This window comes from Syngnathus leptorhynchus, chromosome 2 (assembly GCF_054491065.1).
Source record: "Syngnathus leptorhynchus isolate UIUO chromosome 2, UIUO_Slep, whole genome shotgun sequence".
Taxonomy (NCBI): Eukaryota; Metazoa; Chordata; class Actinopteri; order Syngnathiformes; family Syngnathidae; genus Syngnathus; species Syngnathus leptorhynchus.
The window spans coordinates 8,297,184-8,322,408 of record NC_141196.1 but is presented as its reverse complement, the minus strand read 5'-3'; the positions used below and the strand labels follow the sequence as shown (position 1 = coordinate 8,322,408).

General features: G+C 41.5%; 1 protein-coding gene across 1 annotated transcript; it reads right to left on the bottom strand.

Annotated features, from left to right (window-relative positions):
* Positions 1-12,579: 12,579 nt before the first annotated feature.
* fgf24 (fibroblast growth factor 24) lies at positions 12,580-24,708 on the bottom strand. The gene is made up of 5 exons (XM_085902909.1): positions 24,094-24,708; positions 23,918-23,954; positions 17,975-18,152; positions 14,620-14,726; positions 12,580-13,561 (listed from the first exon to the last, which is right to left on the bottom strand). Exons 1-5 carry the CDS (start codon positions 24,123-24,125, stop codon positions 13,289-13,291), a joined length of 627 nt encoding a protein of 208 aa, XP_085759035.1. The 5' UTR covers positions 24,126-24,708; the 3' UTR covers positions 12,580-13,288.
* Positions 24,709-25,225: the final 517 nt, after the last annotated feature.

Sequence of the window (25,225 nt, the reverse complement as noted above, 5' to 3'; positions counted from 1 at the left end):
TGATGTTTTCACCGCTCACTCTTTGATCAGTGTGCTTGCCCAGGACTCTAATGCATCCCATACCTGAACTCTACCTGAATAACAAAAGAAATTCTGACACGCCTGGAGTGTTAAGTTCACTTTACTTTACCTTAGTTTGTGGAAATCAAACATAGTTATTTAAATTCCAAACCAACGTTAAAGCCATAAAATGTAAGCTAGCTAACAGACGCAACAGAACCGCTTGTTGCTTGGCAGAAATTGTACGACACGTAAACATGTATGCTGCTCATTGTATTGTTGTTTTTGGTAACTGCACAATATACACAGATAAAGGACTGGGAGAGGTGGCAAATGACTCCAAAAACAGCAACATGATCATGTTTTTTGGTAAACTATTTGCTCCCTAGTTTCGGATTCTTCAACAATAAAATATAACAACAAGCCTTTCATGGTGAATTGGGGCGTAGGCCATGCTGCCCCATACGAAAGAGAAAGGACGGAGAATCAGCAGTCCTAAAGACACTAGTAAAAAACTTCAAAAGTGCATACTGACACAAATTGTCAACGTACATTAATGTTGTAGTTGTGCTTTTTGGCAGCATGGCTCTGCTGCTTCCAAAAGTTGAGACAAGACGGGCAAAGTAAGTAAGAACTTTTACATTTTGGAATTCACTTTGATTAAACAAAGAAGAAAAAGACTGAAAGAGGACATCAACACTGAAAGACTGCAGCCCAACCTCATTTGATTTATTATTTGATGAATAAGCAGCATGCTGCATTATTGGTTATATGCTTCACAAAACAGACAAATCACTCACTTAAAATGAAAAGGCGTTTGAAAAAAAAAACTGCCCCCCCCCACACACACACACATTCTCGGCTAATTGGGGCATCCAAACTTTGACAAGGCAAAACTTGAGGCTGGAATCAATGCATTCGCTTTTTGACTTGGGCATAATACTTTAGGAACTGTCCTTTGCTCTTCATCATATGGGCAAGTATCATTTTGCATACTCCAAATAATCTATCTTGGTCTACCTGCAAACCTTTACTAGTGCCGACAAAGTGCAAAGAAAAAAAAAAAACTGGAAATGGTATTTATAAGGACTTGGGAAGTTTCAAGTGTTGTTAAACCGTCCAACCGTTTGTGTTTATAGGGTAGACAGGACCTGACTATTAACTGCTGTTAATTGGCCATTAATTTGTCCGCCAAAGTTGAACAAACATCACCAGGCTAGTAATTAAAAGCTAAGTGATGTTTACATGCTCTATTGGATACACAACAACACGAGTCGTTAGGATGACAGACGGTGAGCGTGCATGTGTGTGTGTGTGTGTGTGTGTGTGTGTGTGTGTGTGTGTGTGTGTGTGTGTGTGTGTGTGTGTGTGTGTGTGTGTGTGTGTGTGTGTGTGCGTGTGTGCGCGCGCACGTATGAGGCAACCTAAGAATTCCTCGAGCATTGAGTAAATGCAGGTGAGTGGCTGCTTCGAAATACTGGTCTAGCAGATGGAACTGGCACTCATCCAAATGTAGTAGACCCAAGACGGTTTCGCTCTTTGGAAGTTTTTAGATGTCGGGCATTCTTTGGGTCCTGGCTTTTGATTGGAAATTGGTTTTGTCAGTCATTTTGAGTTTGTATTTAGCGTTTTGGGATTGGGGTGAGCTGCCATTTAAGACTGAGGGGGAAGGGGGGGGGGGTCCAGGGTGGCTTGTTCTTCACAATGATAGTTGTTAGGGCAGGTTTAGGGTCAGGGATTAGGGCTGTGTTAGTTTCTAGTTGTACACGTGAGGGGTTTCGGTAAAGATTAGGATTAAAGGGTTAGCCATTATAGTTGAAGGAATAGTTGCTAGTTATTCAGGATAGTTGGGTGTAGGGTTAGAGTTAGGATTACGTTTGGAATTGGTTTAGATGATTGGGTTGACTGTAAAGTTAATTTGTTGAGTAAAGGGGTTAGTATTGGGATAAGGGTAGTGGGCCACGCTGAGAGTGTTGGTTAACAAAAGGTGTGGGGACTTTGTTCCAATGCATTAAGATGTGCAGCGTTTAAAAGGTTTTGGGAAAGTCTGATCGAGACACCAGTGTCTGATTAGCTCTTTTAATCCAGGCCAAATGTTCTGACATCTATAAAAATGAGTTAAAATTAAGCAGACGCTCCGCCAGCGAGTGGAAACATTTCACGCTTTGCTGCAACTCAGCACAGTTGAGATGTAAACTGGACGTGTTTTAGCTTCACAAGGTCTGTGGGAAAAGGCGAGAGAAGGGGGAGGGTGGGGGGGGGGGGGGGGGGCGGTGGACCATGGTCCAAGTGAAGGCTCACAAATCTTTGGAAAAAAATACATTTCTGGGACGCTCTCCCCTCCCTTCTCTACTAGGAGAAAAGGCCGAGATGAAATTTACGACGCTTAGCACTTTTTATCTGATTCCACAAAAAGATCACCTTGGGAAAGAGTCGCAAAGTGCCCTCTCACAGCGGGAGGTACGAACACAAAAACTTGTGACTCAGAATTTTATTATTATTTATTATTGTTGGAGCCATATTACAATATTCTTTTGTTTTTCTCTTTCGGGTGAGCTTCCTTGGTTTGGGCGCATCTGTCCCAAAAAATAAAAAAAGTGTCAAATAGATACGGCCAGTGGCAGGTGTGTGAATAATACGATTTTTTTTTCAAGTATTTTAATCCGAATATTACAATTATTTTGTACTGTATTTTTTTGTCAGATTGTATTTCTATTACGGGTCACGTTATATTTTGTTTTTTTGTCATCAAATTAAAAACTTTTTGTGTGGCTGTTTTTCATAAAAATGTTCAGAAAAGTAGAACTTTATTCTTGTAGTATTTTTTACATTATTATTTATCATGCCATGGTTTATTCAACACGTAGTAGTGGCTAAGCTGAAAGGTCTTCAGTTGCTGGTTGTTTTTTTTTAGATGTTATTTGTGCGGTCTGTGATTGAAACCATGACTTCGCCTCCTCCAATTTGCTAAAAGTTTATTTCATTTGTCACCTGTAGCAACACGTTTGTCTGCTGTGTTTTATTTAAGGAAAAGTTTATCATAGCTGTCATACTTTCAGGCGTTTTCTTTCCCGACATTTGCTCAGACCACACAGCTCTCCAGCTCGTTCCCGCAATAACAAAATACAACAGTCATGGAAAAATACAAACTATGACTAGAAACCCATTGATTAAAGAAAAAAAAAGATATATATATATATATATATATATATATATATATATATATATATATATATATATATATCCCATCTTGTGTTGAGTATTGAAAAGCATTACGATTCTTCAATTTACTTACAATTCGAATGACAGAATTTTGAATATGAACTACAAAATGGCTGCTTTACTTTGAGGAATAAAAGTGAAAATGTTTATTGTCTGTTTTTTTACGGGGATTGCACCATGTTTACACAACAACAATACAGAGGTGTCAAAAATCAAGTCTTGGTGTTGGATTTTCATGGCTACGCAGCAAAAACACCAACGCAGCAGTCCGCCACCCAGAACACGAGGAAGGCCGATTAACAGCATGCAGAAGAACAACATCCTTGTTGTCGGATGTGATAAAACTTCCTATATATGTGTATCCACACGTCAGTGAGGCAGCAGCTGATCAGCCCGAGGCTGTGCTGTGTTCAAATACCATCGCTAATGGAGACGTTCACGCAGGTCAATGCGTTGACATTAATCTCGTTTAAAACGGTCTCAGCGAAGGCGTCGTAGCTAATCCGCGGCTCAGGCTGGGTGTCAGGTAGTCAGTCGCTCCTAACTGGATTAAGTGACGCTTCAATCTGCCCTTCAAGAGCAAATTATATGTCATTATTTACTCAGGTTATTTAATTGCATGCAATGCGATTGTCTAGAGAGGTAGAAAATGGACGCAGGGTCAATTGGGGAATGGGAATTCGAACACACATTTGCATTCCTTTTTTTTTGCTGGGGCCTTATCTGGAATTTAGCACATCACCTACAGACATTATCATGGTTTTGTACACTTGGATGAAAATGCGATGTGATGTATTTACCAAGTACTTCTATGTTATAGCGTTGAGCGCATCATCTAATAAAGTGATCCCCGTTTATCGTGGGAATTACATTCAGACCAAGCTGCAACACTGTGACGAAAAAGAACATATTAGTAATAATTGACTATATAATAATTTATTAGCCTTAATTTTCACTCAAAACTGACAATGTTAGTGTGTTTTATCAATAATTCATTTTTATATTACAAAATTAATGTCAGAATATTATTAAGATGAATGAGTCATAATTGTTTTGGTCATTTCCAAGTTTATGAGAACAAATCATAATAGTAGAATTATGGGTCATTTTAATTTTATAAGTAGTAAGTAAGAATATTACCAAAATAAAGTAAATCATTTATATTTAAGCATGCAAATGTAATTAGAATTTTATGTAGTAATTTTAAGTAGTAAGTAAGAATATTATCAAAAGAAAGTAAATCAAATTATTGATATTGAATCACGCAAATGTCGTTTGAATTTTACGAGAAAAAAAGGCCTGAAAATAAAAGGTTAGATAAAGTGATAAGATAAAGTTTTAATACTTGTAACGCTGTGGGGGGAAACGTCAGAATATTACCCAAATGTAATTTTGAATAATAATATAAAGTTTGATTTCAGTTTATGATAGAAAAATAAGAAAGTGAAAGTGAAAAATATATTTGAGAAGTTGTTTACATGCTGCTGTTTTGGTTAGCAAATGACTTTTTCCCTTTCAAATTCATATTTGTGGCCTTGAGATCCAAAGTACTTTGATGGAAGATGGTCTTTTAATGAATGAACACTCTCCAACTTTGTTTTTAAGCTAGATGTTCTCCCTGCTTTAAAACAAGTGTGTGTGTGTGGAGGGGGGGTGGGGGGCGGGGCAATGTTAGTATGTAGACGAGGAGGTGGGTTAATTGTTGGCTGGATTCTTGGCAGGAGGTCAGCGCACACAAGATTTATTTGGTGTTTGCCATTTGTCACCTTGACCCACAATCGTTCTGCAAACACAGCAAGTGTGTGTGAGTGTGCGCGCGTACCTTTTCCCAAACAAGGGGTCAAGCCGTCAACCGTGTGCCCGAAGGGGAAACCATTTTTCAGGCGGCTTTGATTTGTCCACTGAGTAAGTTGGCAAGTATGCTTTCAAAGTCCAGTAGTCTGCGGTGCCGGCGAGACCACCACAAAGGGAGCTAATCCCCTCTATCGCAGCAAGCGCAAACACATTAGCCGCACAATATCAACACACTGCTCAAGAGCCCCCCATTGACAAATCGGGCAGAGATTTGCCTGCCTTGGATCCGCCGCGTTCTTCTACCAGCCAATCGCAGTTGCTCCGGTGTCAAATGGAAATCAAAATTGGATTACATTATGCAACATCCAAATCTCAAATTCAATGATTTGGGGAGATTGTGTGAACAAAAACAAAACAGAGCGATTTCCAAACTCCATTCAATTGAATACACAACAAATATTTAACGTTCAACGTGATTGAATTTTAGTCATCAACAAAGGTAAGACAAAACTACATCAAATAATCTGCTTCATTCTCATTCCGTGAAAGCCAAATAATCCGCTTTATTCTCATTCCATGAAAGCAATATGAATCAGAAAACCATGATTAGACTAGTTCAAATATTTCTTTTCAATGTTTGTGTTGGATGCATGCCTTTAAGTTGTCCACTTAGTCCCTCTTTAGTTAGTCCAAAAGTTTCTTCTTAGTGGAGGTCGCATGTTCGCACACAAACAGGCAGTCTGATTTATATGACTGCCCCCCCCCCCCAACCACGGACATTTTGCAAAGTGATCATAGTACATCAAAGAGAAAGAGAGAATGAAAATCTTGTTTCTTATCCCGTGAAGCAGACATACTAACCACCATGCTGCCCTTACTGCCTCTACATGAGCAAGCATTCCGTCCTTGCAGGCCACCAGCAGCTCCATCCTGGCAGAGCTGATCTCCTGAGAGGACATCACTCAAAGCTACAACGGGCGAAGGGACAGCAGGGATGTCCTCCCAAGTACCATCACACGACTCCCAGCTGTTCTACGCACCGGGCTGGGCCATGGGGGGGGGCGTGTGTTTGTTTAATGCTCACAGGAGTTCCATTAAAGCCCCGACTCCCCTCATTTAGCAGTGCCATTGCCACACAAAGGCCGGGACCCTGGGAAGCGGCGCATTGCAAGGGACACCAATTACGGCAGCGAGGACACAGGCCGGCTTGTTCGTGCTCAGGGACATGTCACGTCGCAGGAGCGGCCTCCCCGTCAAACCCATTGACCGAAGTGCGCACACAGGCATCTTAATTGGTGTTGGGCAAACACATTTTGTCACAAAGTTGCAAAGAGAAGCTAAGTAGCTGAATGTTCACATTGTCCAACCCCTGACCCGAGAGCTTCGTGGGTCTTTTTTGCCCCCCCCGAGCTACCACCGCGTCGAGACATCATTATGCTCCATTACTTTGAGTCATCGTCTCGGACTCGTCGTGATACTTTTCGCCCCCGTTTATTCACAAGCCTGACCATTTCCACAAAAACACTTATTTGAAGGGCAGTGGTTTAATTGGTTACGTCGTCAAGTTTGTCACCTAAAGCGTGAAAACAAAGGGAAATTCCATGAATCCATTTCTTAAAAAGTAAGATAATGTTTGTCATGTGATTGAAGAGGAAAACATGGTATTAACACAATTACACGGAATGCAAAGAATCAAACCGTTTCTGCTACCGTTTTGGCTCTGCGGTCACAACCTCTCAGTTAGCTGCCATCATGTTTGTCATTCTTCACAGAGGAGAAAGAATATTTTCATGTGACTCTTGTTAAATTATCTGTCTTCATGTATCGCCATTCAAATCTCCCTGATGACCCTGTGACATTGATTCTGTTCGTTAGCCCATCTATGGTGTTTTGCTCTGTTTGTTAGCATCACGCTAATCTGACTTTACTATGGCGTTGTGAATATAAACCGGTAGGTGAGTCACAGAAAATAGGTTGCCCTAAATGTCCTGCGATAGGCAGTGGGGAATCAATTAAAAACAATATCCCCACAATGAGCATCAAATGGCATCACAAAAATCATCCGAGGGACATTATGGCACAGCTGCCCTCCTCGTCTCACTGACCCCTCCTCGAGCCCCCCGTACTGACCCCTGCTTTTAAAAAGGGGGATTTGGTGAAGCGGGAATCACTTGACATCATTAGTTGTGGAGAGCAGCCACCATGGCGGGGTTGCTTGTCTTGCCTCATGAAAACATGTGTCGCATTAGCGGCGCGGGGACCTAGGAAGAGACCTCGGGCGAGAGGTCGACGCGAGCGTAAACACGGAGAGGGCACACAACGTTGTCAAGCGGCCCGTGTGGCAGAGCGTACGCTAATGGGCCCGCTAATCAACAGGAAATTTTTTAGGTGGAAATATGTCATCCAGTGAAAGAAACCAAAGCTTCAAATAGAGAACGTTGACATTTCTATGAGTATTATGTCAAATCAGTTTCAAACTCAAAAGGGTCCTTTTGTAAAAAAAAAAAAAAAAAACTTGTAAAGTATATGTGATAAGTATATGAGGTAAATTATTTACGTTCTAACCTTTTCTTCCAAATGCACTGCCAAGGTGTCTGATCAGGACTGATCGACTTCTCGACAAATGTGATTGGGACATCCCTCCTGATCCTGCATTTTTTCTGATGTACCTTCTCCATTGTGAACGGCGTGCAACCCAAATTGCAATGTTTGACACCTCTGCCTTAAACGACAACAGCAGCAACAGTTATTGGAAGTGTTTATCATCTTGAATTGACACTCAATGTGAGCAAGAGCGTCCTCTGTCAGATACCAGGTGACACAGCTCATTAACTTCTCCTTTGCTGCCATTCTTTGGTCTCCTCATTGTCTTGAGATATGACATGAGCCATTGTTCACTGTCGAGTTTTTCCACCCTCCTCTTTTCTCTCGGCCAACCCCCTCAATGCTCCCCTTCTGCCCCAGGCCCGTAATTAGTGCTTTGCGCTGGGCGTACTTTCTCACAGGGCTATGACACAATTAATCAGCACTTTCCCACCAATGGACAGGAGCCACATGATTCAATGGAGGACGCATTCTCAACTTGTGTTTGTTTTTCCACTCGTGCGAATATCGGGATGGTGAAATCATGTTTGAATAACATTCTGTGATTGGAATTGAAGGGCAGCACAGCGGGCAAGCGGTTAGCACGCCTGCCATCTTCATCTTTCCTTCGGATGGATGGTGTGCTAGCATGGCCGCTTTGAGCTCCTCGATGTCAGCTATAAGTTCATGCTCGTCCCAGAGAGAAGGCGGAGAGAAGAGCTAGAAGAACAAAAAAAACAACAACAAAAAAGCAGCCAGTGTCTCAACTGGGCCATTTGGCTGCTTTGACCGCATTAGAGTGCCTCGTTGTGTGAATGCATGTCGATGTGAGAAAGAGAGTGCAGGGTAGATATTCACAGATTCAGTTGATAAAACTCTTTTCTGTCGTGTGGAATTTCACGAGAACTATCTACCCTTGAAAGACCCTGATAGGAAACGCACTGTTGGTCGGCCTGCTGTTTTGAGGTTCATTGAAAACACGAAATAAATGAATAAATTGCGACAAATACAGCTAGCTTGTCATTTAAATCTGCCTTCGGTCGTCACGGTAACAAAAACCTTTTGCAAATTCCTCAGGGTGAGATTCAATCCCACAACCTTTCAACTGTGAGCCAGACATGCCAGCCTCGAGTCCACCGTGTAGCTTTATGTATAATAGGACCCTAACCCTTTTGAAAAGGATGATACCTTATCATTTTTCAAATGATTGAACCAAGAAGCGACAACCCAGAGTGGTCAGCACATCGAGCAGCTTTCACATCAATGGACAATTGAGTCTCAAATGAACCCAACAGGCGTGCGTTTGAACCGAGTGACATTGTGGTTTTGCATTATAGCTGTTATTGCAAAGTCCACCGCATCGCTCTGCGTTTTCCACCAGCGCTACTGAGTACATCCAGTAAGCACATTGGTAATCCTGTAAAAACACTCCATACAATCACACACACTGTCTCCTCAGCGACGATGCCACGGCGGTAAAAATAAAATAAAATAACATTAAAAGGGAGCAACCATGAAGCCATGAGTGGCCACGCTCCTGTTTTGACAGTAAATGACGAGTTGTGAAAAGTCGAAACTGAGCTTTGTTTGCTTTGGAACGTGTCACTTTTGCTATTTTTTTTTTTTTTTTGCTCACCTCCGCTAAAACTCGCAGAGACAAATCTTGTTAAAAGCAAAAACATTTCTGTTGGCACAGCTAATTGTTAAGTGTGTGGCGACGACCGTCTTTTTCTCACTCGCCCTGTCCGCGGCTCATACTGTATCCATTGTGTGTGCCCTAATAATAGAATATCAACCAGTTGGCAAGCGAGGCTACATTTAAAGCTTGAAAGAGAGAGAGGGGGGGGTCCATGTTTCATTTGGAAGTGATTGGGCCCACTGATCAAAGGTGGAGTCAGAGAAAAGCCTGGCAGGAGGTTTACGCGCACACACACAAGAAAAAGAAGGAAAAAAAAAATGGCGTCTCCCCTTATTGGTTTAAATGTCAATATGCACTTTTTGACACACTTGGGTAATCCTGAGGTATGCCTATGAGGGGGGGGGGAAGCATCGGAGGAGTTTCCTTCTTTCTGTTATTTTGGTGAGCTTTGCTTCACTTTGCGTCAAGCTGACTCGCACTGTACATTAAGCACAAAAAGTTTGGGATATTGAGCTATTAGGTGCAAATTTAAATGAAGTTCACGTGTAAATATAGTTTGTTAGTCATATTCAGAGATTTAACCCAAGAGCCCCTCTTCCTCTTTTTCAATTAGTGCATTTCCACCTGTAGCGCCTCTTGAGCTTGTGATTCCTTTTCTTCCATGAAGCCGAATAAAATTTTCAAACAAATAAAGTCCGTCTATTTACTGCAAATGCGTCCTACTCAATGTTTCATCAAACTGATAGAGTTCACTTTTAATATGAAAGATTGATTTACAATGTTGGATATGATTCAAAATACATTTTTAGGCACTTAATGGGGTCAACTAACATTGTTGCTGGCTGGCTTGATTTAATACAGAAATTGATTTTGGGGGAAATTTCAGCAGACACGCAAAAAAAAAAAAAAAAAAATCCAACTAAAGTCTGCATCAGCATTTCTGTCTAAAGTATTTTAAATGTCTAGATTGTAGCGTACAGGTTTGGAGGTGGTGTACATTAGTATTTTAATGAAATGTTTTTTTTGTGTTTTTTTTTAATATTGATCATAAATATCTATATTGTAACGTACAGGTTTGGAGTTGATGTATATTAGAAGATAACATTTTGTATGTTATTTTGTGATGTGATAAGAGGTGGATTAGGTCGCTTACTGTAAATAACCGCTAAAGGCCCAAGTCTGAAACTTACCGCCCGCCACTGGGAAAATGTGGTTTAGTAGCTCATAGACAAGATGAAAAAGACACAGAGAGGGACATAAAACATTCCGAAAAGTCTTTTCTGCTTTAACTCCACCTTCAGAGACAAGCGCTGATCTATCATGTTGGCAGTGAATCATCTGTTGTTAAAAGTTGACCACACGTACCCGTCAAGGTAAGCGGGAAGGGTGAGGTGGGGGGTCTTTGGGGGGGTCCAAATGGAAGGAAGCAGCGCTGGGAATTCAAACCCAAAGTATTTTTTTCTTCCTTTTTTGCCTGGCTGTGGCATCATCATTCAGTGTGACGGTTCCTATAAACAGAGTTCGGGAAAGCATGCCGCTGCGCATTCCTGCAGCACCTTTTATAAAACATGGAAAAATGTCCACGCCGTTTGTGTGTTTACAACAAAAAGAAGACTCTGTCCTTAGCAGTGTTCCAAGGTTAGCAAAGCGCTTTTTCCTGATCATCTCGGTATGATCTGAAAATATTCGAGCATTGGTGCCATAATGCTTTTTAGGATTAGCCTCGGTTTTGAATGGGTCGTTTTTCAGGAGCACCGGACAAAACTGCAAAGAACATGACACATTTCAACACGAAGAAGAGAGGGGAACTTTGCTGACATTTCCAACTTTGATCTCAGCTTGAAAATGAGGCAGTGTGAAAAAAACGAGAATGCAGATTGTATTGCAGCATCAAAAGTTAAGGCTGTAAACAATAGATTTTATCCATGAAGACATTGTGGGCACAGACAAGAACCAATAAGGAACGTGAGCTGGGATTAAACCGCCGTGAGACAGGTTAGTGTTACCCTACTGATAATGCCGCAATAGCAATTCCATCAAAGTGGAGACTGTGGAGTATAATACAGCAGCATGGGCCTCTGTTTACCTGTTTAAGATAAGGAGACACCTAATTTGATAAAAGGAGGAGACTGCGTGCAACAGGAAAACAATGCACGATAGAAAATGGGTGTCAAGTTGTCCTGTTTTATCCCTCGTTCATTGCCCCAACTTGAAAAGGGGCCTTAGAACGCAAGAACAACTCAAATCTTCCTCTTTTTTTCCCCCCTTTTTTTTTTTTGCAGTTTATTGCAAGGTTAATTAGAGGGTGATTAGGTTGATTACCTTAAACACAGAAAAGACTGCATTATTTTAAGTTTGACTAAGTCCACTAATTGCATGATGTAACTAGAAAATATAAAGCATAAGTATTTGAGTAAAAGTAAGTAAGCAACTTAACTGAGTGTTTAAACAGAAGCATAAACCAAACATAAATATCCACTTTGCCTTTGTGAATACTTTAAATTAATTGAGCCACTCAAAATTCAGATAAACACAACTTGTAGCGCAAACCAAACATTTCAAACAAACTAAGCATTAACCAAACTTAAAACTAAAGCATTCAAGTCTATTTCCTACCAGTTGTGTGTTGCCAAGAACTGAGAAGTCTCTTTGGGTTATTTTTTTCTTTTCTTTGCTTTTCTTCTTTCACTAACAGGTTTTCCCTAGTTAGTACCCCCAGATCACATGCTGGTCTGTAGGCAATATGGCTGTCGATGGCTTCCGACAGAAAGTTTTGTGAATTGTGATGTCTGTTTTTGTTCTGCCCCCTGCAGGTTTGGAGGTGGACTAGTGGATATTTTGTCTGAATGATCTCTGCCTCTGTTCGCAGACGTGACAATGGGAGATTGTGGAACGTAATAGCACAGCATCAAGACCTGTATACAATTCTCAGTACACCCATGTCAGCACCCAACACAAATTTTCGTGCACATATCTTGACAAAAGTGACGAGTTTGACGTTGAACTGGAAGTTGTCCATTTTGGTTTGCCAATTTTTGAACAACTTTATTTTCAGTAGTAGCCCTTGCAAAGTTAGAAAAAAAACTCCACACCAATTTCATCGATTATTCTGAGATTTGATGGACATGTCTGTCATAAGAAGGCCCCATGTCCGAAACTGAAAAGGGAGTTGGCCATTTTGGTATGAAGAAGCCTCTGTGAACAAATCCCAACCTCGGAATGCTACTAGTAAATTCACCCAGTTGATCCCAAGGACCCCTGTCTTGCAATAAAAACATTGACATCACTGATTTAAAATATAGTCCTCATTTTATTAACAGAGGCCAAATAAAACTTAGCACATTTTATTTACAAAGGGGAGGCAATAAATATCTTAATAATAGTCATAAAATTATTTTTCGCTTACATTTAAAAAAAAAAAAAGGATCATAAATGTGTGTGTCATGTTGTTAGTAAAATTGCCAATAGACAGGTGAGTACACATTATTGGACAGAGAAGGTGGCAAAGTCACTAAAGGAGCGCCCCAATACAAAAAAAACAAAAAGAACAGAAACCAGGAGGTAGGGCTTCATCACCAAAAAGAACAACAACAAAAAAAAACTCTGGAGTTATTTATGGCAAGTCCAGTAGTGCGTCTGTGATGAAGGTGGAAGACGTAAAATTGGGTAAAAAAAAAAAAAAGAATGCTGTGTGAAATATTGCACTCAAAGCAACACAGTCATTCTGGTGGCACTGTCCCGCCTTCTTCCTCCCGTCTCCATGGCGTCCTCTTTTAGTGGAAAGTATGGCATCCTTGTCAGGGCGGGGTAACACAAACAAGATTCCAATAAATCCCACTTGGCTGATTTTTATGGCGTTGCGTCACCTCCTGGCTTGACGGTCAACAAAGACGCTGTCCTCAAAAGTTTCCTCCGTACATATAAATAAGACGGCAAGATACATCAAGTAGAAAAATAAAAATTTGTTCTTTCAATACCAGACTGTCCATGGAGTGTCCGCCCTCCTGAGTGCTGTCAATCAATCCATCAAACCACCCATCAATCAATCAATCAGTTCCTCCTGGCTTTTAGCCGGCGGGCTCGCCGCGTGCGCGTGGTGACGGGCGTGAAGCGAAACTCCTCCAGCGGGTCATCGCGGCCCTTGGGGACCCGCTTCATGAAGTGGACCTCCTGCTGCCGCTGGGTGGTGCGCGAGCCCTTCTTGGGCCGGCCCTTGCGGTTGAAGCCCAGGTACCAGCCTTTGTACTTGGCCGAGACCAGCGCTGTGTAGTTGTTCTCCAGGAACTCCTCCACAAACACGCACTCCTGCTTCCTGTCATCGGGCTGCCCCCAAAAAACAAAAAAAACAATGAAAATACATTAAGCATGAATTAAACAAAAAAATTCTTTCCATCTGTTACTGATGGGTTTTTGTTCATTATATCCTGAAAACGGATATTGGACTTTTTCTGCAAGAATATAATTCATACTAATACTGTTGGCCTCCAGAGTTAAAGTAGACCTACATTTACATCTCTATGCTAAAGAGACATCCAAAGAGAGACTAAGGGCCGAGAAAAAAAACTGAGTGCGACTGCCAATTGTCGAAGATACACGAACTAACGACTACAAATAAGTAGAACGTTGGTTCTAAGGAGCGCAAATATATCTGGAGGAGACTAAGGGCAGCGAGAAACAAAACACAGAACAAGTTGAGAACAAGATGCAGAAACAAACAATGAAAAGAATTTGTTGTTGGTGTATTTACATGCGTACTGCTCTTGTAGGCGACACATTGTCAGCCAAGTCGTTAGCAAAACACGCTAACAAATAACAACGTAGAACAACCACTACGTGTGCCTTGTATTTGCTTCTCAGGAATGACACTAAGGGCAGCAATAACCGAAGAGTGCTGCGGCTAAGTGAAGAATGAGATGCGCTAATTCACGAAAAGAACAGTGAGGTTCTCCACGATTGACTTTTCTAGATGAAGAAAACGCACTCCATAATCATGTTAACAGAATGTGTGCTGCAATTAACTTTTGATTTGCATTGTAATTGAAACCAAGCAAAAACTCAATGCCCGCCCTTCAATTGCAGAAATGAAACAGCTTTTGATGGATGATTTGCATGAGAAATAAATAACGGTAGGCCGCTACTGTCTTACGCAAAACCAGAGACCACCTGTCTTGAGCAGGTGACATAATTGCATTCCTCCTAAGTGATCATTAGCTGTGCGAGTGCATTGTGGCCATTGCAGCGGCTAATTGAGTGATCCAGTTACGTAATGGAGGAACGGGTCCAGAGTAATCAAAGGGGTTTTGTTTTGAGTAGGGGGACCAGCCGGATTACGAGCTCCCTCTCGGAAATATCCCTTTTGGTTTGACACAATTCACACTCACCCTTCCGACAATTTTGCCCTTTTCGTTCATGCAGATGTAGTGTTGGCTTTCGTTTCCTTTGATTCGGATGTGGCTGCCGAAGGTTTCTGTCTCCACCACCAGAAGAGCTGAAAAAACACAAGAGAAGAAACAAAACACATTAGGGCTGTTGACATTGATCCTTTTACATAAATACTAGCACTTTGAGGTTTGCTTGACATGTAAAGTGCATTATAAAGAACATTTATTATGATTATTATTTGTATTATTAAATATGACGCTGATATGCAAATTTGGCCTTTACAATGATAATATCGCACAATTTGATTAGATTTTTTTCCAAAGAGGGATTAAAGGCAGAAAGAAACTGGAGCGCTTCAGCCGTATTCGTTGAAGGGAAACATATGTGGTCTGAAATGAAACTACGGGCAGCAAGAAGATGCAGCCAAGTGGAAAACAAGTCATGCTAACCAAACATGGACGCAATTAACATTGTGATTGAAAGTGTTTTGTTTTCTAGCAAATCATCATTTCAGGTTAAGACGCATGCTAAAAACCAATAGCGGCTCTAAGATGACACAGCAGTAGTCCACTCCCAGGACGCACCCCAGTCGGTGGCTCTTTCATTTTGTGCGCCCCCCCCCCCTCCCACACACACACTCTCTCTCTCCCTGTTACCCCTCTCTGACGTTAACCCCCGCGAGGTGGCCCTTTGTCTGTGGCGGGGGCCCTTCAAGCAGGGCTGCCAAACATTTGTGCAGTGGTTATGTGCCCCCCCCCCCACCCCACCTCCGCCGGATTAGGTTTCAAGTCTGCCTTTAGTCTGTGCTCACTCAATCAAAAAGTTAAGATGATCCATTTGTTTAACACACAGGGCAGCCATTCAGGACAGAATAGGCCCCAGGGACGGGGATGGGCTCCCCTTGCCTTCAACCTCCTGCTAGCCTTAAACTACACGGGGACAAATAGGAAGATGAAATGAGCCTTAAGCCACTGGAAGTTTAGATTGCTGGGTTTTTATGCCGTCTGGATTCTTTAGTGCTTCTCAAAGTGGGGTACGCAAGCTCAAACGTCAGGGTCCGCAAACTTTCCTGCATCATAACAAATAATGATTGATGGATGAACAACTTACAGCCCTTTAAAGAACAGGACATATAGAATTAAGGAGAAAAAGCAAAGACATTAATGAAATGATGATTCAGTGACTGTTTTGGTTTGTAACATGCCCAAAAAAAGGAAAAAAATAATGATTGCATTTTAATTGGTATGTGGGGTCTCGCTGGAAAAATTACGACCTGGAACCAAAAATACTAACAGCCAAAATACCTCATTTTTTTTATCTTTTTATTCCAAATGTCCCCTGTTCTCTGCCTGTGTGTGTTCAGAAACAAAGGAGACGTTAAGTGAAGCTTTGGCCAAACTTAACGGGATCCTCTTGAGTCGCTGTTCGCTGAGCCGCGCTAATTAAGCGTAAACTGGCAGCAAATCAATGTTGTCATAGCAAGTGGTATTAGGTTGACAAAAGGAGGGCATGCGGTGCCTTTATTGACGCCGTGTAACAAAAAAGAAAAAAATGCAATCCTGAGATGCTGTCTGATGCTGTCTGTCTCCTCTAGTTGCTTCTTAGTAAAGGCAAAATTAGTTCAGACAGGAGACTAAGGGCCGCAAGAAAAGGGAGCACCTCAACCAAGTTGAAAATAAGTCAGCAGCAACGAAGGAGGTCAGGGGGTCTCCCGTATTTACATCTTAGTAAAGAGATCAAGTCAATCTGAAGGGGGACTAAGGTGAGAAAAAAATGGAGGCAAAAGGGAGAATGAGACAAGCTAGCAACGACAGAGAATGGAGTTACACGTGGATTTACTTCTAAGTAAAGATCAGACACATTTTATCTGATAGGAGACTAAGGGCAGCATGTAAATGAAAAACTGCAGCCGAGAACATATGCTCAACACATAGCAATAATGGAGGACAAGGCTGTGACATATTTAAATCTCACCATAGCGATAACCTTTATCCAGAATGAGACTAAGGGCAACAACAAAACATCATTCCAGATAAGGGCACGATTGGGACCTGCTATCATTTTGAGGAAAATCACCTAGTGGGTATAATAAACCCATCATCGTTGGTATAATTATATAAGAAGACCATTTTTATCCTAAAGAGAACTCAGGGCAGTAAAAAAACATAAAAATGGAGCACTTCAACCAAGCTGATAACGAGACAACACCAACGACAATAGAAAAGAAAGTCTGCCGTATTATCGGTCAGTCAGGACACATTTTATTCAATGGAGACTGAGGACGGCAAAAAATGGCACTCCCACCAAATAGACTAAGACATGCTAACAAACAGCAACAACAAGGGAAGAAGAGAACGAGAGTCTCCTATATTTACAGTACTTCTTGGCAAGGAGCAAAAGAATTATCCAAGCGACTTAAGGTCAGCAAGAAAATTGGCTGCTGCAGCAACGTGGAGACTGCGGTGTCAATCTAACGTAGTGTATCATGATCAGTTTTTATCGACCATATTTGTAAAGCGACCATTTTACCATTCATGGCAATGCAAACACCCAAAACAAGAGGAAGAAATCGAGAAAACAAATATGACGTTCAACATTGAAGATAATGATACCAAATGACCTTTTTCCATTGAGACACCCATTTAATCAGTGAAAAATGTGAATGTAGCGTAACAGTATGAGCAATATGACATCAGGCCACGTACATCTTTTGACCCCAACTGTCCAAAAATGGAGGATAATGTTCCAAATATTATCTGTTTAAAAGCCTCACACTGCCACCCGGGTGACAGAGTAGTGTGGAGGAGCATGGCTTCCTAAAAATAACAAATACAGTCATTTGTGATAAGAACAGCGCAGCACATGTCTTCTTGGCGACTGAAGGGCGGCGTAAGAGCCGGGAGTTGGCAGGTGCCAGGTACCGCAGCTGAACGGGCAGACGGGAGAGGAAGAGGGGGCGACGCAAAACTGGCAAGGCTTCCTCGCAAGGAGGAAAAAAAAAAAAAAAAAAACAGGATCTGCTTCCACTCAAGCTCCAACAAGCAGCGAGGAAACATTTTTTTTCAATGCTGTTGTTTCCCAGAGTCAGCTGTTGTGAGCTGCTAACCATTTTAGCATGCGTGGTAGCATATTTGCTAGCTGACGTTCCACCTCATTCCGACCTGGCTAAGTCATACCATTCCATTCCTGTGCCGTGGGTGGTGATAATCTATTTTAGAAGATTAGTTTACTCCGTTCTTGGCTAGCTATTAAGATTCTGAAATATATCAACTTAGAATACCTTGCTACAATATACAAAGATACTGTCCTGTACACTTTGACATGTGGGTGAAATGCACAGGAATTCTCCCATACCATACTTGCCCCCATCATCTCCGTTGGCGTTGACCTTCTTCCCGAGGATCTGCACATGCTTTCCCGTGGTCCTGCTGTACAGCTGGTAGATGCGGACCTGTTTGCGGCTCAGGTCGTCCGGGTTCCTTGTGTGGTTCTCAATGTAGATACGGAAGTCAGGAGAGCTCTGCTGTGACTCCTGGAGCAAGGACAAGGAAGGATATTTGTATTCTTCGCATTAACTTGCATCGACTTCCAAAATCCTTTACAGGCGGGTCTTGTTTTTTCATGTTTTGTGTTTGTTAGTGGTGATTTAGGTTTCTTGCTGCTTAATTACCTCGATGGATCTCAAGTCTGATCCCAGCCACGTTGTTATGCAAGTAGTGCACCTCAGCCAAAACAATAATCATCATTAAAAAAAAAAAATCACAAATCTCAAAGGAATCTATTTTTATCCCAAAGCAATATGTCAAAAATATCCTCAGCAATTAACTCAGAATTATCATGAAACTTGATTAATGGCCCAGACCTAGAGCGGTTTTTTTTAAACAAGCCAGGAAAAACGAGACTGTGGGACTTTAGTGCTTTCAGCTCAGTGGCCTAGTAGTAGAGTGTCCGCCCTGAGAATGGAAGGTTGTGGATTCAAACCCCGGCCGGGTCATACCAAAGACTATAAAAATGGGACCCATTCCCTCCCTGCTTGGCACTCAGCATCAAGGGTTGGAATTGGGGGGGGGGTTAGATCACCAAATGATTCCCGAGCGCGGCACCGCTGCTGTTCACTGCTCCCCTTTCCACCAAGGGATGGATCAAAATCACATGGGGATGGGATTTCACCACACCCACATGTGTGTGTGTGACGATGATCATTGGGACTTTAACTTTTACAAGCAGCTAACTGCTGGATGTGTTGATGAAGTTTGAACGAAAAAAAACCAACGACCTGAAGCAACAAGTGTTGTGCCTGAGGGCCATGTTGATTTACCTGCATTTCCACCACTAGCAATTATACACCTGAAGTCGTACTATCATCAAAAAAAGATCCGCTCATAGGGTCGAGTATGCTCCATAAATTAGCAATGGTGGCAAAAGCACTCAAACTATTACTTACTGTCTTTGCCGACAGTTATATACAATAGCTATCAAAAGTGCAGAGAGTAAGGAATAGATACTCAAGATACCTGAAATATATACATACGAACTACAGTAACTAAAGTATTTGTATTTGAGGCATCCCGCACGGAAAACGCAGTATGGAAGAAATCCACAGGGCCGCCACTGAAGGCGTCACCTGTCTGATGTTTACGAGTCACCTTAGACCCGGCGTAAAAAATCGGAAATTGCCGACTTATTTGGCAGGGGCGGCTCCGTCACAAACACGAGCGAGTGGGCAAACGTATACTTTCGGAAGCCCTGGAATCTACAGCGGGACCTTGTTTCCACAGCTGTACGCCGGCGGTAATTGCATGGTAATGGCTCCTTACGTGGCGGTTCTCAGGTGGCTAATTACATACGCATTACATACCCCGAGCTCTCTTGTTATTCTAACCCGGGACGATTAATGACATCCAGCGCAAGCCATGGGAAAGATGGCAGCCGTGCTACGACGACTCCTTAAAAGTCCGAAAATTTGATGTAAGACTCACAAGGTGCTCAAACAATACAGCTGTGAAAACGTAATGTCATTTTTGGACTGTTCGTGTACCGGTATCTGTTCTTGACGTGAATCGGTGCTTTTCTGATGAATTTTGACATTGATTTTTCAATATTGAAATAATATATAAGAAATGATATCTGTATCTTTCACTTCTCACTTGCTCGGCAGACGGGGACATTAAAAAGAGATATGACGATAACGTGAAGAATGGTTGAACTATTGTTGTTTGATTGAGAATCAGAAATACACATACTACAAGCATTACTGTCGTTGAATTCTGTTCATTAGTTCATTACGTTAGAAGGCCTACGATAACACGTTTTTAAAATATGGACATGCAGTGAATGATATTACCACTTGGTGGCCTGGAGTGCAAATTACGGCATTTTAGTAAATCCATGTAAATGCAGAGCATTTTGACTTCTTTTTCAAGCAAGGTTGTTGTTTCGATCGACTAAAAGACTAACACAGTTAGTTAATGGTGAGTTTTTATCTGGACAAATGAATCGACATGGAGTGAAACATGTAAATTCTTTCAATTGGTAATTTTTCAGAGTCTGACACCCAGTTCTGTCAAAAGGTCACCGTCCGGAAATAATTTTTTGCATTGTGCCAAAATCTGGCATCACCTATATATTTGAATGCAATTTAAATTTTGGGGAAGTCTGTGTGCTTTTTTTTTTTACACTTTGTTTTGAAAGCAGTTGTCACTGATGGACTATTCTGTTCAACAAAACAGACCGTGGTACGTATGATGGATGTGATTGCATGATGCCATGTCGCTGCGTCAAAGCACACACTGTCATGGCAAAATTTCGTTTATCTGGCTTGTGTGTCAGTGGCGATAGACGCCGTCATATTCTCAAAGGTGAAAGGTTGCATTAGGGATTGGCGTGGTTTCCAAAAGTCAAGATTCAGAGCCTGTCCCCATTTTATGGGGGCGGAGGCACTCGAGATCTCAAAAGCAAACATGTCATGATGAGTCAACAGGTTTAACAAAACGATGCCATGACACATTTTTGTTTCCCCCGCTTTCATGTCACAAGTTGACAAGTTGATCCCTGAAATGTGGATCAAGGACAGAAAAAGAGGAAGTTCGACAGGATCCGCCGCAGATTAGCAGCTCACCAGGTGCGGGGGAAACTTGCTGCAGTTTATTCAGAACAGTGGAAAGGTGGAACATTTCCAAATGACGGGGTGAAAGGGGCTACTGGTTTACGTTGGTACTAAAAGCTTAGCCTCATACGAGCCTATTTCACACTGAGATCACGCATAATCACTCCATTTTTCCATTTTCGATTGGAATTCACATCACTATCATGCGTACCCCAAATGACTCGAGAATTAAAGGCTTGCCTATTGAAACAATAGTTCCAATTCATCATAAATAATTGAAAGCATCATTTATTTTGTGGAGCCCCATGCCACAGCTCTCGGCCCCCATTTTGCACATTAAACATATCCAAGAGTCTCCTCAGCAAAGACAAAGATCAGTATCATCTCTCATCAACCCTCTTAAAGTGAAGCTTAAAAGTTGGAGGAGGAAAAAAAAGAAGCCCGCTGAGGGACTTATCTCCCATCTGGCCATCTCCAAACAAACACAAAGGTGTGTTTTGGTGCAAAGTTGCACTTCTTGTCACGGGAAAGGAAAAAACGGCCAACGCGGCTGAGCGGCGGCGCTTTTTATCAGGCCGCCGTCTCCGCGACTGCCCCCCCCCCCTCTCGGTCTTCAAAGACCACTTGAAAGACGATACTCTGCCGACTTCAAAAGCTGGAGGTGATTGGTCGCATCCATCTCCACGTTAACGCTTTGACAGCGGCGGGGTCACGAGTACGACGACGGGCAAAGACGGGCGCATCAAGCGGGACGCCTTACTCATCACCAATGTTGAATGGCAAAATTAGAACCTGTAGGGAATTCATGTTTAGGGCTTTCTAGGACTCTTCATACTCTTCACTCTTCTGATGACGCTGTATCGGTTCAGTGGCCGCTGAGCATCGAGGGTAACATTGCTCAATATGGCCGCCTTCAGATTGATAATCACAATATGTATGTTTTCAACAGTGCTGTCACATGCAACACACATTTCCCCAAATTTTGAAAAATGTCCTGTTTTTTTTTTTAAATGGAACAAAATTAAAGAGTAAAAATCCAAAAGTGATATTTGGGGGGGGGGGTATTATATTTGTAATTAATTTTTTGTTGTCTGGCCTTTTCTCTGAAAATACGTTTGTGAGCGAGACGTTCGGGTTGTTGCCGCATTGTGACGACACAATTGAGCTCATCCATATTGTACCGCCTTCACATTTGAGTTTCTTTGATTTGGAAACCAGGCTGGGAGAACATCCGCCATTTTCAAGTACCAGAAAAATGATCCGTCCAGAATGACACCTAAGCGAGGTACAAACCTCTATTGCACCATGCCGCCCCGCATGATGATGCACATTACAGTAAATGCAGGTTTACATTAAAACATAACACGTTCTGGCTTGTTTGTTTCAACGTCACAGGTCATAACTCGGTGCGGGAGAAGCCCACCAGGGTGCGGGGGCTGCGTGTGTGTGGAGGGGGTCAAATAAAAGCGTTGTAGTACACCGGCATTCTCCCGACGCTGACCGAGCGAGTCATTAGGTGCGCAGACGCCTGCTTGTGCTTACGGTTCAAAGTGAGACGCCGCTCGTAAAACAGGGTAAAAAAAGAGAAAAAAAACAAGCAACCTCCCTTAAAAAAATAGCAAAGCATCTGTTCAAAGAGGAGCTGTTAAACCCCACCCCCCCCCTTCTCTCCCAGTTTGGAGTATCTGTAAAAACACAAGGCACGCTGCTAATTGAGGTGCACATACAAGCTATGACACACTTGTGCTTAATTGCCACACGCTTTAAATGAGATTTGCAAGCGTGTTCAACATCAACTAGTGCTCATTTTATGCCCGCTCATAATTGAGTCTGTGATCATCCTCGTGGGTGCCATGCTCGCACAAACCTATTCGACATCATTATTATTGTCATCATGCAGAGGTATGTACAACAGAGAGGTCAAAGGTGAAACTGCCTTCTTTTTTTTTTTTTGCTTTAAAAAAAAATTCTTCTTCTTAAAAGTTCTTATGCTTTGCTATGCCAAAAATGCTCATGGGTCAGCGTGACCTACTGCATGTTTGGTCATAAATTCAATATTCATTTCGAAATAAAGATATGTTTCAAAGAAGGAATGCAAAAAAAAATGTGTATTTTTTTTTGTTTTAGATCAAATATGGAATACTTTTAACAAACAATATGACTTTTTACATTTATAAAATATTTTTTATTTTCAGTATTTCAATTTCCCAAATGGACAAAAACGACCCACTGCATGTTCTGCCATGAAATCCAAATATTTTTTCAAGAATTTTCTACACACACCTGCATTTATAAGACGAAGCTAAAACAGTAGGGTCTTTTCTTTTTATAATTGAACAATATGTTTGTGTACATATAAAGAACAGAATACAACAAAATATTACAATTAAAAAAATAGTTTTCTCTTTAAATATTTGAACTTATATAGACCAATGTGACCCGCTGCCTTTAAGTCGTACAATCAAAATACATTTTTAAAAAGAACTATGTATCAAATTAATCCCCAAAAAAAAACTGTTGGTTTTTTTCCTTTGCATTTTTCAAATATTTTATATGCATTGTACATATTATGAGAAATCTTTGCCAAATGGGTCACGTTTCTTTTTTTTTTATATATATATATTTTGTTTGTTTTAGATATTTAACGCTGTAAATCGGCCAGTGTGCCATACTGCATATGTATTAGGTCACTATTAATCTAAACACAATAATTTTGAAATTCATACCAACTGCTAATATATTACCTATTGGGATTGGTAAATTTGGACTCAATTTGTCTCCGTACCTTCAGTTTGGAAGACCCTGCTTTAATGAACATTTAAAAGCACACACATGCAGTGCTTCTCAAAGTGGAATCAGCAAAATATTTTGCAATATACGATGACAGCTTTTTATTTTCTTTTTTTCCTAGTGTTATTGTTCAAAGTGGAGGAAACAGAGGTTTTTTTTTTAATTCCAATTCGTTAAGTGTAGCGTGGTAATAATAAACTTTCAAAACTGTTCAATATGTCCAACTTTCATTTGCAAAATATGAAACTAAATCATTTAACATGTTCCTTGTTTACTGCCCCTCCCCTTTTTTTAAGACTATATTTTAGTGTTGGTTCTGATGGCAGTGCTTGTAAAGCCAAGCATTTTATTTAATGTGTGATTGGTGCATCACTACAAAAGCAAAAGAAAGGTGCACGTACCTTTATCTGAAAGTAGAGGACCAGGAAATGTAAACACCTGAGAGGAAACACACACACACATAGACAAGTGAGTTAGTTCAATTCCGCGAGATAAAAAAGCGTTTTGAGCGACTTCTATTGGAAAGAATGCGGATCGTTTTTGAAGGTGGAGGTGTGGTGCTGGTGGGGGCACTTACAGGTAAAAGAACCTGGAAGGCAGCGGCGACATCTTGACACCTGCTTCCGCTCGACACACAGAGGAAAGAAGGCGGGGGTGGGTGGAGGGGCGAACCGCCACCACCGCCGCCGCCTTCCTGGAACTCCGATGCGGCTGTCCGTGCGCCTTTTACGCACAAGGCTCCGACGAGGAGACGCTTCTTGCGGCGGTGGAGTCCGGCGGTGAAACGATCACCCGAGGCAACATGAGGCGCTTCCTTGTCGACGATTTATCCAGATTATTTACCAAAAGAAACAAAATCCCACTCTCCGATGGTTATCCTCTCCAAGATGATGGAAAAAAACAAATAGATCACAAATTCCCAAAGTGTACCTGACGAGGGGAAGTTCTACACTTTGCACGGGCCATTGTCTTTTTTTTTTTTTTTTTTTTTTATTGTGCAAGTGTCGTCTTTTGAAAAAGCGTCCCTTCCACCTGTCCGTGAATTGTAAATATTGTAAGAATGAAGAGGAAATCCAAAGGCGTCTGTCAGAGGGCTGAGCTGCGCGTCTGCGGCTGCCCGTTGGGCCACTGTGAGGCTTTTTGCTCGCTGGTGGGTGGAAACATGTCAGCGGTTTGCACCTGATAGGGTAATCCCACGGACCATCAGCACCCACGGGCTTCCCATCGCGCACAACAAACCCCCCCACTACCCCCACCGAAACCCTCCATCACCTCCCTTCTCGGTGGTGGTTCACGTTTTTATTTTTTTCCCCCTACTGTCAGTGCAGGGAGTCATTTCAATGCCAAAGCGAATATCGGTGCAATTTTTTTTAACATAAAGAAAAAAAACACCTAAAGAGACTGTTATTTGGAACATGGCATCTGTTGATTTTGTTGCAGTTTTTATTTCAAAACAGGCACTATTCTGACTTCAATATACATTCAATGTTAATTTTAAAAAGGATTATAGAAAGAAATATAGTTTGTAGTGATCTTAAAAATGTTTTGCAATTTTTTTTAAATAAACCTTTTTAATTTTTGTGATTTTTATATATTTCGAGAAGAATTTTATGCTCATTTTAGTTTGTCATCTGATTTTTCAATTTTGTATTTTGTCATATAAATATTTCCTTTTAAACATTAATTTGTTCATTTTTGCATGTTTTTCC